General features: G+C 40.3%; 1 protein-coding gene across 1 annotated transcript; it reads right to left on the reverse strand.

Moving 5' to 3' along the window:
* Nucleotides 1-1,018: 1,018 nt before the first annotated feature.
* On the reverse strand, nt 1,019-14,729 carry LOC310985595 (calcium-binding and coiled-coil domain-containing protein 1-like). Its single transcript, XM_083971212.1, has 13 exons — nt 14,472-14,729; nt 13,523-13,677; nt 13,319-13,421; nt 11,740-11,945; nt 11,433-11,645; nt 10,372-10,508; nt 9,301-9,370; nt 8,430-8,684; nt 6,379-6,504; nt 5,940-6,072; nt 3,844-3,929; nt 2,162-2,229; nt 1,019-1,284 (listed from the first exon to the last, which is right to left on the reverse strand). Exons 1-13 carry the CDS (start codon nt 14,515-14,517, stop codon nt 1,257-1,259), a joined length of 1,626 nt encoding a protein of 541 aa, XP_083827338.1. The 5' UTR covers nt 14,518-14,729; the 3' UTR covers nt 1,019-1,256.
* Nucleotides 14,730-16,213: the final 1,484 nt, after the last annotated feature.

Genomic DNA, 16,213 nt, shown 5'->3' on the forward strand with positions numbered 1-16,213 from the left:
TAACCCTTGAAGAGAAAAACCACAGAAGCCAAAGCTCCACATGTGAGGAAATAAAACACCAACAGGCCAAAGACAAAGACGGATGTTACATTACATTAGGACAAAGAAACGTTTTTTTTATTATTATTAATGCAATTGATATGAAATATATTCACTTTAAACTGTGGGAGATCTCAAACCGGAAACATGTTTATTATCTCTGTGCTTTATATATTTTATTGTTGTTTTAACTGATGTGTTACTTCATTGTTATTGTTGTGTTTTTTTGTTAAACACAGACTCTGTTGTGTGCAAATAACTCGTCTTCATGTTCAGGGATTCAGGCACCACAGGAGCTCTGTTTCTATTTGACTTGTACCAAAACACACACACACTCAGAAACACGATAACGAGGCCGATCTGTTCTTGTTTTTTATATTTTTTATGAAAAATTAATACTTTTTTTGGCTCATTTGTTGCTTATTGTTGCTCAGTTGTTATTTGTTGTTGTCTTTCTTGTATTTTTTATAAAGGCGCTTTTTTTGTTCTGAGATGTTTGATCGTGGTTTAATTTCACACAACTTCACACACACACACACACACACACACACACAAGAATATAAAGCTGTTGTAATGTTCCTTTATACGAGTCAGACCTCATATTAACACAGACAGACTCTCACCAACATGTGTTAACGTCTTGTCATATTTTAATAAAGAGAAACTCCAGCACCAGTTCAGGTCAATAAAGGTCAAAAAAAGAAAGGAAATCATAAATAAATCTACATGTTTTTTTTTTGTTTTATTTATGTTTGTTTTTTAACCAACTCGACATTTTGCTCAACAAGCTGCAACAGAACATTTCACACGTGTCTGTAACACACACACACACACACACACATTTGACATGGTTTCAGGATTCACACTCTCATGCAGATTCAGGTCTGAAGTGTTGAAACGAGTTCAACTCAAACTATTAAAAAAATAAATAAAAATTAGACACTTTAAGACACAATTAGAGTCTTAAAATAAAGTGATGAGAGATTCTTGGACAGTTTTTTGTTTCTGCAGATAAGAGTGTGAATGAGACCATGAAGAGGAGACGGGTTCAAGTTCAACAACCAGTAAGAAAAACCATCAAGTTCAGTAACAACAGCAGCTCAGACGCTACAGTTTCTACAGGAACAGCTACACAACAACAACACAACAGTAGAATGATCTCAACGTGTTGCCATCTTTGTCTTCTTCATGAATGTGCACTACAGCGGTGAACTGTGTCACCACATGGGGGAGTCGGCCAGCTCGCTGCAGAGAGGGGGAGGATGAGAAACATGAAGAAATCCCATTTCTACTTAAAGGGATAGTTCAACATTTGGCAAATTGGCCCATTGCCATAATCCCTATAGTCATAGCAGTAGGTTCGTTACCTTTAATTGTCGGTGCAAGCTATTTTTAGAACGGCAGAGCAGAGCCGTGAGCTGCTCAGAGCTACGCTACGGAGGCTCATGGGATTTCTTGGTTTCCCTCATCAAACTCATCAAATACACAATCCAACAACTCCACAACGCTTTCGTGGACAAGTTGTGACCTGCACATTCACCACGCTATGAGATAATAACACAACGTTACCAGACAGAGTTGTTTTAGAGGGATATTCATGCAAAACCGCTGATGCACGTTGCCTTCAGGGACAGTTTTTCATCAAGCAGTCTCTGTATTTCCCTCTGAAACAACTCTGTCTGGTAACGTTGTGTTATTATCTCATAGCGTGGTGAATGTGCAGGTCACAACTTGTCCACCAGAGCGTTGTGGAGTTGTTGGATTGTGTATTTGATGAGTTTGATGAGAAATCCCATGAGCCTCTGTAGTGTAGCTCTGAGCAGCTCGCCGCTCTGCTCCGCCGTTCTAAAAATAGCTTGCACCGACAATTAAAAGTAACGAACCTACTGCTATGACTATAGGGATTATGGCTATGGGACAATTTGCCAAAATGTTGAACTATCCCATTTCTACTTAAGCAGACTTCATTTCTATCGCACTTTTCATCCAATTAAAGAAAATGCAACACAAAGTGCAAAAACACAAATATAAGAAAGGAAAGGAAAAAAACAGTATATATATATAAACCTAAAAATATAATAATAGAAATAGTAGAAGAAATAAATACATGATGGTTTGTCACCTGAGGATGGGGTTGATGAGTTCTGCTGGGATCAGTTGTTTCCCTTCACAGAGCTTCCTCTTCTCATCCTGAGGGAGAAAACAGAAATAACAAACAACAGACAAATAAATAATATGTAGTTAGATATAATTAGTATATATGGGTCTATTACTATATTTATATCCTAATCGGCTGAAAATATTCAGATATTCATTTTCCAAATCAAAGAAAAGTGTGTTTCTTTTCTATAATTCACATTCTACAACGTGGAGGCGACGTCTTTCCAAATATGGGCTTCCTTCCTACTTCGTCGTACAAAATGGGGCGGGGCTACGTGGGAAACACCGCCTCCTCTTAGCTTAAAGGGATACACCAACATTTTTTTTTTCGTGTCTTGCCTCACTCCTGAGTGCATGACCAGCAGATAGACACCATCCTTTCGACTGTGCGTGCAGTAACAAGGGAGATAGAGCCGTATCGCCCGTAATTAGCTTAGCTCAAACACTGGAAGTGTATGGGTAGTGTTAGCCTGCCTCCACCTAAAGTCGCTAATTAGCTTAGCTCAAACACTGGAAGTGTATGGGTAGTGTTAGCCTGCCTCCACCTAAAGTCGCTAATTAGCTTAGCTCAAACGCTGGAAGTGTATGGGTAGTGTTAGCCTGCCTCCACCTAAAGTCGCTAATTAGCTTAGCTCAAACGCTGGAAGTGTATAGGTAGTGTTAGCCTGCCTCCACCTAAAGTCGCTAATTAGCTTAGCTCAAACACTGGAAGTGTATGGGTAGTGTTAGCCTGCCTCCACCTAAAGTCGCTAATTAGCTTAGCTCAAACACTGGAAGTGTATGGGTAGTGTTAGCCTGCCTCCACCTAAAGTCGCTAATTAGCTTAGCTCAAACACTGGAAGTGTATGGGTAGTGTTAGCCTGCCTCCACCTAAAGTCGCTAATTAGCTTAGCTCAAACGCTGGAAGTGTATGGGTAGTGTTAGCCTGCCTCCACCTAAAGTCATCAGAGAAACTCTTCAGCAACTCTAAACGGAAACCGGCGGGCCGATCTTCGTCTCAGAGCTGACTAAACTCTCCGGTAAGACATCTTGAGCGGTCAAATGCCGCTAACGGGACGAGATCGGTCAAAACGGAGGGTTCAAGCAAAGTCGCTTTATTTTGGTTCAAGCTAGCTACATCGAGGGTAGGTTAGCTTCCTATTTCAAAGTAAAAGCACAAATTCTATCGTCATGTGTATGTAAAGGGAAACGGGTGTTTTATTTTGTGAAAGTAACCGGAAGTGCGTTGGTCACAACGGCTAGCTTGAGTAGCGCCAAATGTCGCCGGTCAAAACGGAATTCAAAACAACAAATACTGAAAAATGCCACGAGAGTTTGGTGGATCTGATCGGTTTAATCAGTGCTGTGTTATCTCATCTAGTCATGGCTTCTACAGTATGTAACATTTAACAGACATGTAAAAACTACACACTGAGATGTTTTTACATGACAATAACCATGATGTTTCATAACTTAGCCTGTTTCTTTTCCAATACACGACGCATGTGAGAAAATACTGTAATAAATAAAATAAAATAAATAAACAGGCAGACAGATGTTACGTTACATTTAGACAATGAAAATAATTAGCTAAAAAAATCTATAAATATTATATGAAATATATTCACTTTAAATTGTGGGAGGTTTCATGATGTTAAATGTGACCTGAGCGTCAGTCGTGTCGTCTCTGCTCTGGACGTCTCGGTTCTCAGCAGCGGAGACGTCGTCTCTGTCCGGGCGCTCGCGGTCGGCTGACAGGAAGAGAGGAGAGGAGACGGCCCTGGAGGAAGGTGGGGGGGCCACTTCATCTTCATCTTCATCATCATCATCCTCAGAGGAGGAGGAGGAGGAGGAGGAGGAAGAGTCAGGAGCGGTGGGAGTTTCCTCATCAGGTTCAGTCTCTGGGACGAGTCCCGAACTCCGCTGGAGCTCAGAGATGGAGAGAAGCAGCTCCTGAAGGAGGAGAGAGGAGGAGGTTATCTATCTATCTATCTATCTATCTATCTATCTATCTATCTATCTATCTATCTATCTATCTATCTATCTATCTATCTATCTTTCTATCTATCTATCTATCTATCTATCTATCTATCTATCGTTCTATCTATCTATCGTTCTATCGTTCTATCTATCGTTCTATCGTTCTATCTATCTATCTATCTATCTATCTATTATCTATCGTTCTATCTATCTATCTATCGTTCTATCTATCTATCTATCTATCTATTATCTATCGTTCTATCGTTCTATCTATCTATCTATCTATCTATCTACTGTATCTATCTATCTATCTATCTATCTATCTATCTATCTATCTATCTATCTATCTATCTATCTATCTATCTATCTATCTATCTATCTATCTATCTATCTATCTATCTATCTATCTATCTATCTATCTATCTCTTCTTTCTTTCTTGGACCTCCATACTTAGGAATAGTCTATTTCTCTCTTTCTTTTCCTTGGGAATCTGATTTAAATGTTTTTAATGTTTCATATTTCACACTTGTATCAGATGTGGCAGCTGATTGTGCAAAACTGTGAAAAGGTCAAAGGTCAAAGGTCTCTTTATTGTCATACAAACACATGTTAAAAACATGGGATGAACGAAATTTCGATGCCCTGGTCCCGTGCATCGAAATTTCGTTCATCCCATGTTTTAAACAAAGACCTGAAACATACAGTAATATCAGATGTTGATGTTGATATTTTTCGGCTTTCTCCATTGGTTTGGCAGAAATTACATTCTCAAAACTCTAAGATCATTTGGCAAAACAGTCTTACAGTTCAGCACAACACCATAGCTCATGTAATGTGAGATGTAATGTAATGAAAGATTCTAGATTCTCTCAGTCGACGCTTCCACATTTCACCAGTGTGAAAAAAAAAAGGAAAAAAAGAGAGCACAACCATTAGACTGAGAATCAACAATCAGATCAATAATATCTATTCTCTTGGACATTGTGCTACTGCAGCTGTCTGTACTTAATAATTTGCAAAGATGTATATGTATACATATGTATGTAATACAATTCTGTTGTGAACAGCTGCCAAGTGGTTTGGAGGTTTGTCCATGTTGATTTGAGGAGGTTGGAGGTTTGTCCATGTTGATTTGAGAATGTCATTTCTGTTTTAAGAAATGAGCCGAACCCACAGTTAATCAGTGGGAAGCCATAATTAAAGACATCCAAACAATGGAACTACTGACGTTTAGTCTCAGATTACAAAGGGACAAAGGTGATGCCCTCTGGGAAAAATGGAGCACTTATATTACAAGAAGAGGTGATAACCAGCCTTAATGCTTTGTATATCCTGGTTTCAAGAACGACTATGACCATATTGCTGTAATGTATGTGACATATGACCTACTCGCAACCCCACGGTTCCACCATGTTGTGTTCACGAGTGTTCATATGTATGTGTGCATTTGTATATGAATATGTAGATGATTATTTAGTCATCATGGGTGTAAGCGAACTTGTGTACTCGAGATACCACGTGCACAGACATATGTGTGCATATGCTTTTGTTTTTTCTTTTTGATGTTTCTTTTGTGTTTATAAGGGCACAACTTGGCAAGCATTTGTACCATTTAGCCACATCATATTGTACCCATACCTATTTTTGTCTGTTACACTGATGCTACCTATGTTTTGTGCAAAAAAACTTGAAAAATAAAGTTTAAAAAAAAAGAAAAAAGAAATGAGCCGAACCAGTGGAGAAAAACTTTAACTATTTTATGCAGAAATATGCAGCTGACATGTTATTGTCCAGTGTGCAGCTCTTGCCTGTGTCTCTAGCTGCAGCTCATCTCTCTCTGTCTGGACTCTCCTCAGCTCGGCCTTCAGCTCCTTCAGCTCCTGCAGCTCCCTCTTGGCGTCTCCCAGCAGCACCTGTAGGGGGCAGCAGCAGCAGCAGCAGCAGCTTTACACCGGGTCCCTGAACGCCTCACCGTGTCTCTCTGACCTGACCTGTCTTCTCCTCCTCCTGCTGCTGCGCTCAGAGGAAATGTTTACTCACCGTTCCTGGAAGGGTTTTCTATTTGTGCTGCGTGTGAGTAACGAAGGAGCTGCAGCCTGAAACCTGAACCGCTGATGATGACGATGATGATGACGATGCAGCGACCCGGCCGTTATATTTAGAGCTGAATGTGTTTGTGCATTAAATAATATAAATGAGGTGTGACTTCATTTACTCACTCGGTTGCACTCTCTCTCTCTCTCCAGCTCCAGCTCCAGTTTCTCTCTCTCCGTCCTCTCCTCCTGCAGCCAGTCCTCCTTCCTCTGCACCTCGCCGCTCAGCTCCTGTAGCTTCTTCATCTCCGTCTGCAGGAGAACACACAGACAGAGTTCAGCAGCAGAATAAAAGAGTCAAATTATCATTATCATACTATTAATTAATTATCATACATTATCATGGGACATACATATTACTGTGAGAGGATAATAACCAAAATTGGAAACATTCTTTCTAGGAGATGCTCTAAATATCTAACAACACAAACTACTAAACAAGTAATCCAAGCTCTGGTTTTGTTGCATATAGAGCTGCAGTTAATCGATGAATTGCACAATAATCGATTATTATATTAATCATCAACTGATAATTGAATAATCGGTTTTTAAGGATAAAAAAAAGGCCAAATTATATGTTTTCAGCTTCTTAAATGTGAATATTTCTGGTTTCTTTGTTCCTTTATGACAAAAAACTGAGTCTTTCTTTGGTTTGTGGACTAAACAAGACATTTGAGGACGTTAATGGCATTTCTAAGTTTTCCCTCATCAAACTCATCAAATACACAATCCAACAACTCCACAACGCTCTGGTGGACAAGTTGAGACCTGCACATTCACCACGCTATGAGATAATCATGTATATTTATGTAACATTACGACACATGAAGCAAATACTCTGAACTACTTTGCACTTTTGAAATCCCTCCGCCCAGCTGCCGTCGTGTCTGGAATGTAGTTCCGGCTGCATTTCCCTCTAAAACAACTCTGTCTGGTAACGTTGTGTTATTATCTCATAGCGTGGTGAATGTGCAGCTCACAACTTGTCCACCAGAGCGTTGTGGAGTTGTTGGATTGTGTATTTGATGAGTTTGATGAAGGAAGAGCTCACGTCTCTGCTCCGCCGATCTAAAAACAACATGCACCGACAATTAAAGCAGAAGTAAGCGATCCGGTGGTTTTGTCTAACTTCTTGTCAGCAGATGGAGTTAGCAGTCCCCGCCCTCGTCCCTACGTCACCACATTCACGCGCATCCCTTGGCTGCACACACAGAGAGGACCGCCCCTTTATGCCGTTCTCTCTCCTCATTGGATAAAGGTTGTAGGATACAAGGAAAGTTTTCTCCTCGGCTCAGAGCAGAGCAGAGTGACTGACAGACCCGTGTTTCAGACCAAACACTCTATGTAAGTGATTGCTGTCTGAAGATACAACTATTTAAGACTTATATTAACACAAATATTCCGCTTACTTCTGCTTTAAAGGGATAGTTCAACATTTTGGCAAATTGGCCCATTGCCATAATCGCTTTAGTCATAGCAGTAGGTTCGTTACCTTTATTTGTCGGTGCAAGCTATTTTTAGAACGGAGGAGCAGAGCCGTGAGCTGCTCAGAGCTACGCTACGGAGGCTCATTATGGGATTTCTTGGTTTCCCTCATCAAACTCATCAAATACAAAATCCCAAAACGCTTTCATGGACAAGTTGTGAGCTGCACATTCACCACACTATGAGATAATAATGGAACGTTATGAAACGGAGCCGCTTTCGAGGTAAATACAGGGTAAATACAGAGACTGCTTGCTGAAAAACTGTCCCTGAAGGCAACGTGCATCAGGGGTTTTGCTTGAATTTCCCTCTAAAACAACTCTGTCTGGTAACGTTGTGTTATTATCTCATAGCGTGGTGAATGTGCAGGTCACAACTTGTCCACGACAGCGTTTTGGAGTTGTTGGATTGTGTATTTGATGAGTTTGATGAGGGAAACCAAGAAATCCCATGAGCCTCCGTAGTGTAGCTCTGAGCAGCTCACGGCTCTGCTCCACCGTTCTAAAAATAGCTTACACCGACAATTAAAGGTAACGAACCTACTGCCATGACTATAGGGATTATGGCAATGGGCCAATTTGCCAAAATGTTGAACTATCCCTTTAAAGGTAATGAACCTACTCCTGAGACTAAAGACAATTTGACTAAATGTTGAACTTTAATAAACTTTAAATAGACTGCAGGGCCGTCACCTCTGCGTTGTGTTTGACGGCCTCTCTCTCCAGCGCCCAGTTGGCCCGCTCCTCCCTGAGCAGCAGGTTCTCCTCCGACAGCTGCAGGCTGAGCTGCGCCGCCTGCAGCCGCGCCTGGTGCAGCTCCGTCTGCGTGTGCGCCTGACGCGTCCCCAGCTCCCGCAGCTCCCGCCGCACGCTCTCCGCCACCAGCTCGCTGGCGTCCAGACGCTCCTGAAGGCACCGCACCTCCAGCAGGTCGGCCTCGTTCTCCGCCTGAGGAGAGAGAGAGAGACACACACTGCAAAAACTCAAAGTCTTTCCAAGAATATTTGTCTTATTTCTTGTCAAAATGTCTCAATTTTAGTCAAAACTAATCTCTTTCCACTTAAAATAAGACTCTTCACCTAAAAATTAACTTGTTTTTAGATATTTTTTTACTTGTTTCAAACTAATTTTCACTTGAAATAAGTAGAAAAATCTGCCAGTGAAAGGAAGTTTTTTGTGCTTGTAATAAGAAAAAAAAACTTGCTCCACTGTCAGATTTTTCTACTTATTTCAAGTGAAAATCTGCTTGAAAAAAGTAAAAAGTGTCTAAAAACAAGCTACTTTTTAATCTGATGAGTCTTATTTTAAGTATAATGAGATTTGTTTTGACTAGAAATGACATTTTGACTAGAAATAAGACAAATATTCTTGGTAAGATTTTGAGTTTTTGCAGTGGAGAGGAGGAGGTGAGGACGGAAACAGGATACGAGTTCTTCCTCTCCAGTTGATTAGATCTGATCTAACCTGAACATCTGAACATCTGAACCTGTCCTGCTACTGCTCCTTCACACCTCAAACTACCTGGGTTTCACAACACTAAGAATAGGAAGAAACCAATAATAACCTGCAGAGACTTTCTCTTTTCCTCATCGTGTTTCATTTGACTGGACATTTTCTTCACTCTGTCCTTCAGCCTGTGCAGAGCAGGGAGAGCACAGAGAGTAGAGTTAGGATCCAAGGGACCAGATGGATCAAGATCAAGATTAAAGGGGAATTGCCGTTTTGTTTTGTTTTTACAATCTGGACCTTATTTCTAGCATAAAATACGATGATTTCCTCACCCAGATAACTTTGGTGTCGTTACAAGTGGTTGTGATGAAATGAGCTCCAGCCGAGAGCCGCGTATATCCGTATAATGGAGTCTACAGGGCAGCAGAATGCAGCCTCTAAATAACACATTATCTGCAGAGAAACTCCTTCATTTCACCAATATTTAGTTCTGATAGGCTAGTGCTATTCCCCTCTGAGTCCGGGGTTAGCTGTTATCAACATCCGGGGTCTGTAGGTTGACCTACTGACCTCTGACCTGGATGATGATGTCATCTCTGAGCGCCATGCGGCACGGCTTGTTGCTACCGCTAATGCTACAGTTCGTTTCTACGTGTTTCTGACTTGTCAGAACAAAATGAGCAGCTGGATGAAGTTCAGCTTCCACAGGCTTCCTCTCCTCAACCTGAACTCACTAAAGCTCCGGCTAGTTGAGATAAAAATGGACCTGAATGCCGAAGCAGAATGATTATTATCAGAATGAGCCGGGCAGCGCTCAGAGATGACATCATCCAGGTCAGAGGTCAGTAGGTCAACCTACAGACCCCGGATGTTGATAACAGCTAACCCCGGACTCAGAGGGGAATAGCACTAGCCTATCAGAACTAAATATTGGTGAAATGAAGGAGTTTCTCTGCAGATAATGTGTTATTTAGAGGCTGCATTCTGCTGCCCTGTAGACTCCATTATACGGATATACGCGGCTCTCGGCTGCAGCTAATTTCATCAGAACGACTTGTAATGACACCAAAGTTATCTGGGGGAGGAAATGATCGTATTTTATGCTAGAAATAAGGTCCAGATTGTAAAAAAAAACGGCAATTCCCCTTTAAGAACAAAACATTACGTTATCGTCTCTCACACTTGCCTGTCCAGCTCCGTGTTTCCCTCAGTCAGGACTTTGACTTCGTCCTCCAGGTCTTTGATTCGCTGCTCGCTCTGAACCTTCTCAGCCATAAGTTTACTCAGCTCACAGGTCAGACTTTCCTCACTATACTTCACATCCTTTCAGTGTCGTGGAGAGAAGAAACATGGGTAATTATGTGGTATTACGTGTCCATGTCAAGAAATAGCCAAGAAATAACAAGTAATTGCGTAGTAATGTCAACAAATAGCCTAGAAATAACAGTAAATTGCATAGTAATGTCATGTTTTTCATAAAGGTAAAAGATTACACATGCTTTTCATGATTTAAATTTTTTGGAAAAGGCCTGTATTTTTCTCCACCAAGTCCTTTGCAATTGTGGAATTACAATAAATTATTTCTGGGCTATTTCTATGCAATCAATGGTTATTTCATGGCTTCATTTCTCAACATTATTATCAATTTATTTACTGTCATTTATTCTGTGTATTTTTGTTGTAATTCTGTCTGTTGTTTTGATTTGTATTTTAACCATGGGAAGCATTTTGCGAGTCCTCTCTGAGAAGAGTGCTATGTAATTAAATTTGACTTACTTACTCACTATAAAAGTGACCGTTCTAGGCTATTTCTATACATTATGACACAATTAATTGTTATTTCTAGGCTATTTTTATACATTATAGCACAATTAATTTCTAGGCTATTTCTAAATTAATTGTTATTTCTTGGCTATTATGGCACAATTAATTTCTAGGCTATTTCTATACATTATAGCACAATTAATTTCTAGGCTATTTATAGACATTATGACACAATTGTTATTTCTAGGCTATTTCTAGACATTATGGCACAATTCATTGTTATTTCTAGGCTATTTCTAAATTAATTGTTATTTCTTGGCTATTTCTATACATTATGGCACAATTAATTTCTAGGCTTTTTCTACACATTATGACACAATTAATTGTTATTTCTAGGCTATTTCTATATATTATGACACAATTAATTGTTATTTCTTCTTACTATTGTGACTTTTAGCTCTGCACACAGCAACTCGTTCATACCTCGTGTTTTCCTTCCATCTTCTTCAACATGTCACACTTGTGCCGCAGGTTTACTTTCAGCTCTGAGATTTCCTCCGTCATCGCTCGTCTCTCACTCTCCCACTCCGTCTTTCCTTGCCTGCTCTTCTCTTTCTCTCTCTCCGTCTCCTCCTGCGCTTCGACCGCGGCCCGCTGCAGCTCCACCTGTTTCCTCAAGCTTTCCTCCAGTCGACTCTGGAGAAGGAAAAAACAGAGAGGTTTGTATGAATATGAATATGATTAAACATCTGGATCAGTTTTTGTTGTTTTTCCTCCTTGTTCTCTGCACCTGCAGCAGCTGAGCTCTGGGGACGACCAGGAGCAGCTCCTCCTCCTCTCCGTCCTCCTCGTCTCGCTCCTCCTTCAGGGTCTCCAGCTCCTCCAGAGGTTTGGGAGTGTAGAAGGTGAAAGGCCGACTGCGGGCGCTCACCTGTCCCATCTTATCCACGTACACAAATTGGTACTCTACGGCGCTGGGACGGGGCAGGTAGCGGGCTGCCACCAGGAGGAGACAGAGTTGGTTTACTAACAACATCTGAATATCTTAAGATGTTGGGGAGATTAAATTGTGAAATGATATGATAAAAGAAAAATGGGATAATTTTGGTAGACAGATGTGTTAATTTGCCTGTCTTTGCCTATTTATTACCTGCCTGTCTTATTTTTAGTTAATTTACTTTCAGATTTTTCATGTTATTTATCTATTTTATTTTATTTTATTTGTTTTTTCTATTATTACTATTTTTGACCTCCATTTTGTCTGTTGTATTTGATGTTCGTTGTGTCTGTTGCAATAATATAAAAAAAAATAAAATAATAAAAACTTTGAATTATAAAAAAAAAATTAAACATCTGAATATCTTGAGTTTAAGGTGAGACACTACAGGCAAAAACACTGACCAATTATGAGATTTGGGGCTTTTTTGCTTCCTTAACACGTCTTCTTTCAGTGGAAAAAAAAATGGTAAAAGGTGTTTTTATTTTACTTCTTTTAAATTTCTCCTAAATTCACTAAAAGTCAGTCTGACCCATGTCATGACTCATGTCAGGTATCACTGTAAAGCTCTCTCTCTCCTGGACAATGATCTCTGGGCTCCAAAACTGTCATTTCCTTTGTATCAGCAACAAATCGTTAAAGAGATAGTTCAACATTTTGGCAAATTGGCCCATTTCCATAACCCCTATAGTCATAGCAGTAGGTTCGTTACCTTAAATTGTCGGTGCAAGCTATTTTTAGAGCAGCGGAGCAGAGCCGCAAGCTGCTCAGAGCTACGCTACGGAGGCTCATGGGATTTCTTGGTTTCCCTCATCAAACTCATCAAATACACAATCCAACAACTCCACAACGCTCTGGTGGACAAGTTGTGACCTGCACATTCACCACGCTATGAGATAATAACACAACGTTACCAGACAGAGTTGTTTTAGAGGTAAATATAGAGACTGCTTGATGAAAAACTGTCCCTGAAGGCAACGCACATCAGCGGTTTTGCATGAATTTCCCTCTAAAACAACTCAGTCTGGTAACGTTGTGTTATTATCTCATAGCGTGGTGAATGTGCAGGTCACAACTTGTCCACCAGAGCGTTGTGGAGTTGTTGGATTGTGTATTTGATGAGTTTGATGAGGGAAACCAAGAAATCCCATGAGCCTTCGTAGCGTAGCTCTGAGCAGCTCACGGCTCTGCTCCGCCGTTCTAAAAATAGCTTGCACCGACCGACAATTAAAGGTAACGAACCTACTGCTATGACTATAGGGATTATGGCAATGGGCCAATTTTCCAAAATGTTGAGCTATCCCTTTAATGTAAGTGATAAACTTGGGAAGTTTCACGGTGATACTCTTTTACTCCATGACCTCATTCTCACCGTGAAAGAGTGCACAGCCGTTCACACTGGTTCCCTCGGTGTAGCCCTCAGGAACCAGAGCCCATGTGTAAGTGTGATACTGCTTCATCGTGCTCCAGCCCATCTGTGGCGGGACAGACCATAACCAATCAGCACTGAGATTTATTCTGAGTTTATTCTGCTGTTCTGGAGGGTTGGTGGTGGTTGTGTGATTGTTCCTTGTACCTCAAAGATCCCGATCCAGTCGCTGCTGCTCCACTGGTGCTCGGCGGTCAGGCTGTAGTGACACTCCACTCTGGTCTGGGGGAAGTACAGTTGCCCCACATTTCGAAACACCACCGTGCCGGACTGTTTGTCCATTGGGTGCGAGGAAAAACGAGCTGTTTAGGAAGAAAGGATGCGGTGAGAGCAGCTCCGGTTTCAGTCTGCAGCAGAAGAACAGCTGGTGAAAGCTGAGAGCGCAGAGTCAGGGCCAGAAATGCAGCGTGGTCACAACAGCAGTCGCCTATGGCCTGGTTATATGTTTATCAACAACAAGCTCATATGGCACCGAGCGCTGCTGAGCTCATGCTGTGCAATCTGTGGCGTCCAGAGGAGAAGGATTTATAGCTGTGGGATCAACTTTTTGAATCATTTCCAACAATAAAAATGATCAATAATTAATCTGAATCACAATTTATATCAAAAATCATACAAAAACACAGGTTTTAGTTGCAGTTTTACATCATAAAAGACTGTTTTTAACAGCTTCACTTCATATTACAACACTTTTTTTTTTACCTGCTTCCACGAATAACACAAATAAAATGTCACATTTTAAATAAATGTACATTTAAGTCATAATTTCTGCTTAAATATTTGCCCTTCATTAAAAAAAATCATCTTATATCTTCTTTATTTCTTATTCACAAGTTAACATGTGAACCTCCTGTTATTGATCTAGCTAATAACTGTATGGTTTGATGGTAACACTTTATCATAAGTACACACTATTAAGCATTAGTTAAGCATTAATAAATACTGAATTTTTCATTTACAATGCATGAAAACTACAGACTAATGAATATTCATGTGTTATAAATGAAGAATTCAGTATTTAATGCTAAACTAATGCTTAATAATGTGTAGTTATTATAAAGTGTAAGCTGTGTGATGGTCATGTTTTGATTCTTACCTTGTTCTGCTGAGAATCGTCTCTGTTCTCTGCTCTGCTCCTTCATGAAGCCTGAGCTGCATCAGTCTGAAGAGGAATCCTGTCAGGTGCAAGAGTTTCACAACTTTCTGCTGCAGCATGTGGAGCCGGCCGGCGGCGATGCTGCTGCACACGGAGCATCATGGGAGTCGTGGTTCATCGGTGCACGACTCATCACGAGGCGAAGCAACGGCGTGGACTTCAACTCCCATCGTCAGTTCACACACACACACAGAGAGAGAGATCTGATCTGGAGCTTCTCACTCAGCTCAGTTCTGAGTAGAAACAGAGGAGGAGGAGGAGGAGGAGGGAGGACACTGAGCTCTGAGCTGCTCCATAACAAATTAAATGAGCTCAATGTCCTGAAATCAGAGCCTCAAACTGCAGCAACACATAAACACTTCGTCTTACTGAACGTGTGACACACTTTCTGCAAGTTTCTGCATCTTAAAGAGACAGATGCGATGAATTATCTTCAGTCTTTCTGTAGCAGCTGCTGTTGTCGTCAGATTAGATACAATATTAGGATCTATATGTGTTTTTATTTTTAATTTAAATCATAGATATGATGTTCAAAAATCCTCTTTATGGTCGGTGTGTCTGTGAGTTCAATAATAATAATACATTTCATTTCAAAGGCACCTTACAATGGATAATAAAGTGCAAAATAAACAGAAGTGTTTAATGTCACAAACTGTAAATGTTTGCTGTGCACCACAGACACAGACATGCTGTAGTTAGAGGCTCTGTGAATGAAAACAACTCTTAGGAAATCAAACCAACACAGATTTACTGTTGTAGACAAACTGTGATTGCGTAAGAAGTTGGTTTCTGTTGTGAACACTTGGTGGTGGTGTCGCTTTAGGCAGCGCAGTTTTGAGCAGGAAATCGATGCTGGAAGAAGAAAAACAAAACAAAAAAACAACCTTCAAAGTTTGACATAAATTTTGTCCAGATCTCATTTAAATCCAGAATAAACCTCAGAGCTGCAGACTGTGGGAGGATTAACAAGAGATTTTCTTTTCCTTTTTCAGAAAACAGAGATATTATTGATCAGATTAACAATTTTCAGTTTTATATTCAAGTGTCTCAATAATAACAGCATTAATTCTTTTTTTTTTCTCTCAACTGTGACTTGTTCTCATGAACATTACATTATAAACACTTAGCATGATGCTAATGATTAGCATGATTCATCAACATGCTGAGTGTAAACAACACAACAAGTCTTTGGAGGAGTTACAGCAGAAGAAAGGGAGTTATCTGATCTTTGATTATTTGAAGTTTATTTAAAAACAGGAAACTCTTTGTTTCAAGAGTCTGGAGAGAAACTCCTGGAAAAAATACATAAAAACAAAAACAAATGACAATTAAAAGAATCTATTTTATAAAATAAAAGAACAAGAGGTCTGCAGTAATCCAGCATGAACAATGTTTAACAGCTTTTTTTCTTCTTTTTCTTTTTTACAAAATATTCTTTGTAATGTTTAAAGGGATAGTTCAACATTTTGGCAAATCCTCCTCTTACCATAACCCCTATAGTCATAGCAGTAGGTTCATCACCTTTAATTATCGGTGCATGTTGTTTTGAGATCGGCGGGGCAGAGCTTAGTGAACACAATGAAGGTGAACGGTACAGGTCCCCGGTCCCTCATCAAACTCATCAAATACACAATCCAACAACTCCACAACGCTCTGGTGGACAAGTTGTGACCTGCACATTC

Source organism: Trachurus trachurus (assembly GCF_905171665.1).
Source record: "Trachurus trachurus genome assembly, chromosome: 5".
NCBI lineage: Eukaryota > Metazoa > Chordata > Actinopteri > Carangiformes > Carangidae > Trachurus > Trachurus trachurus.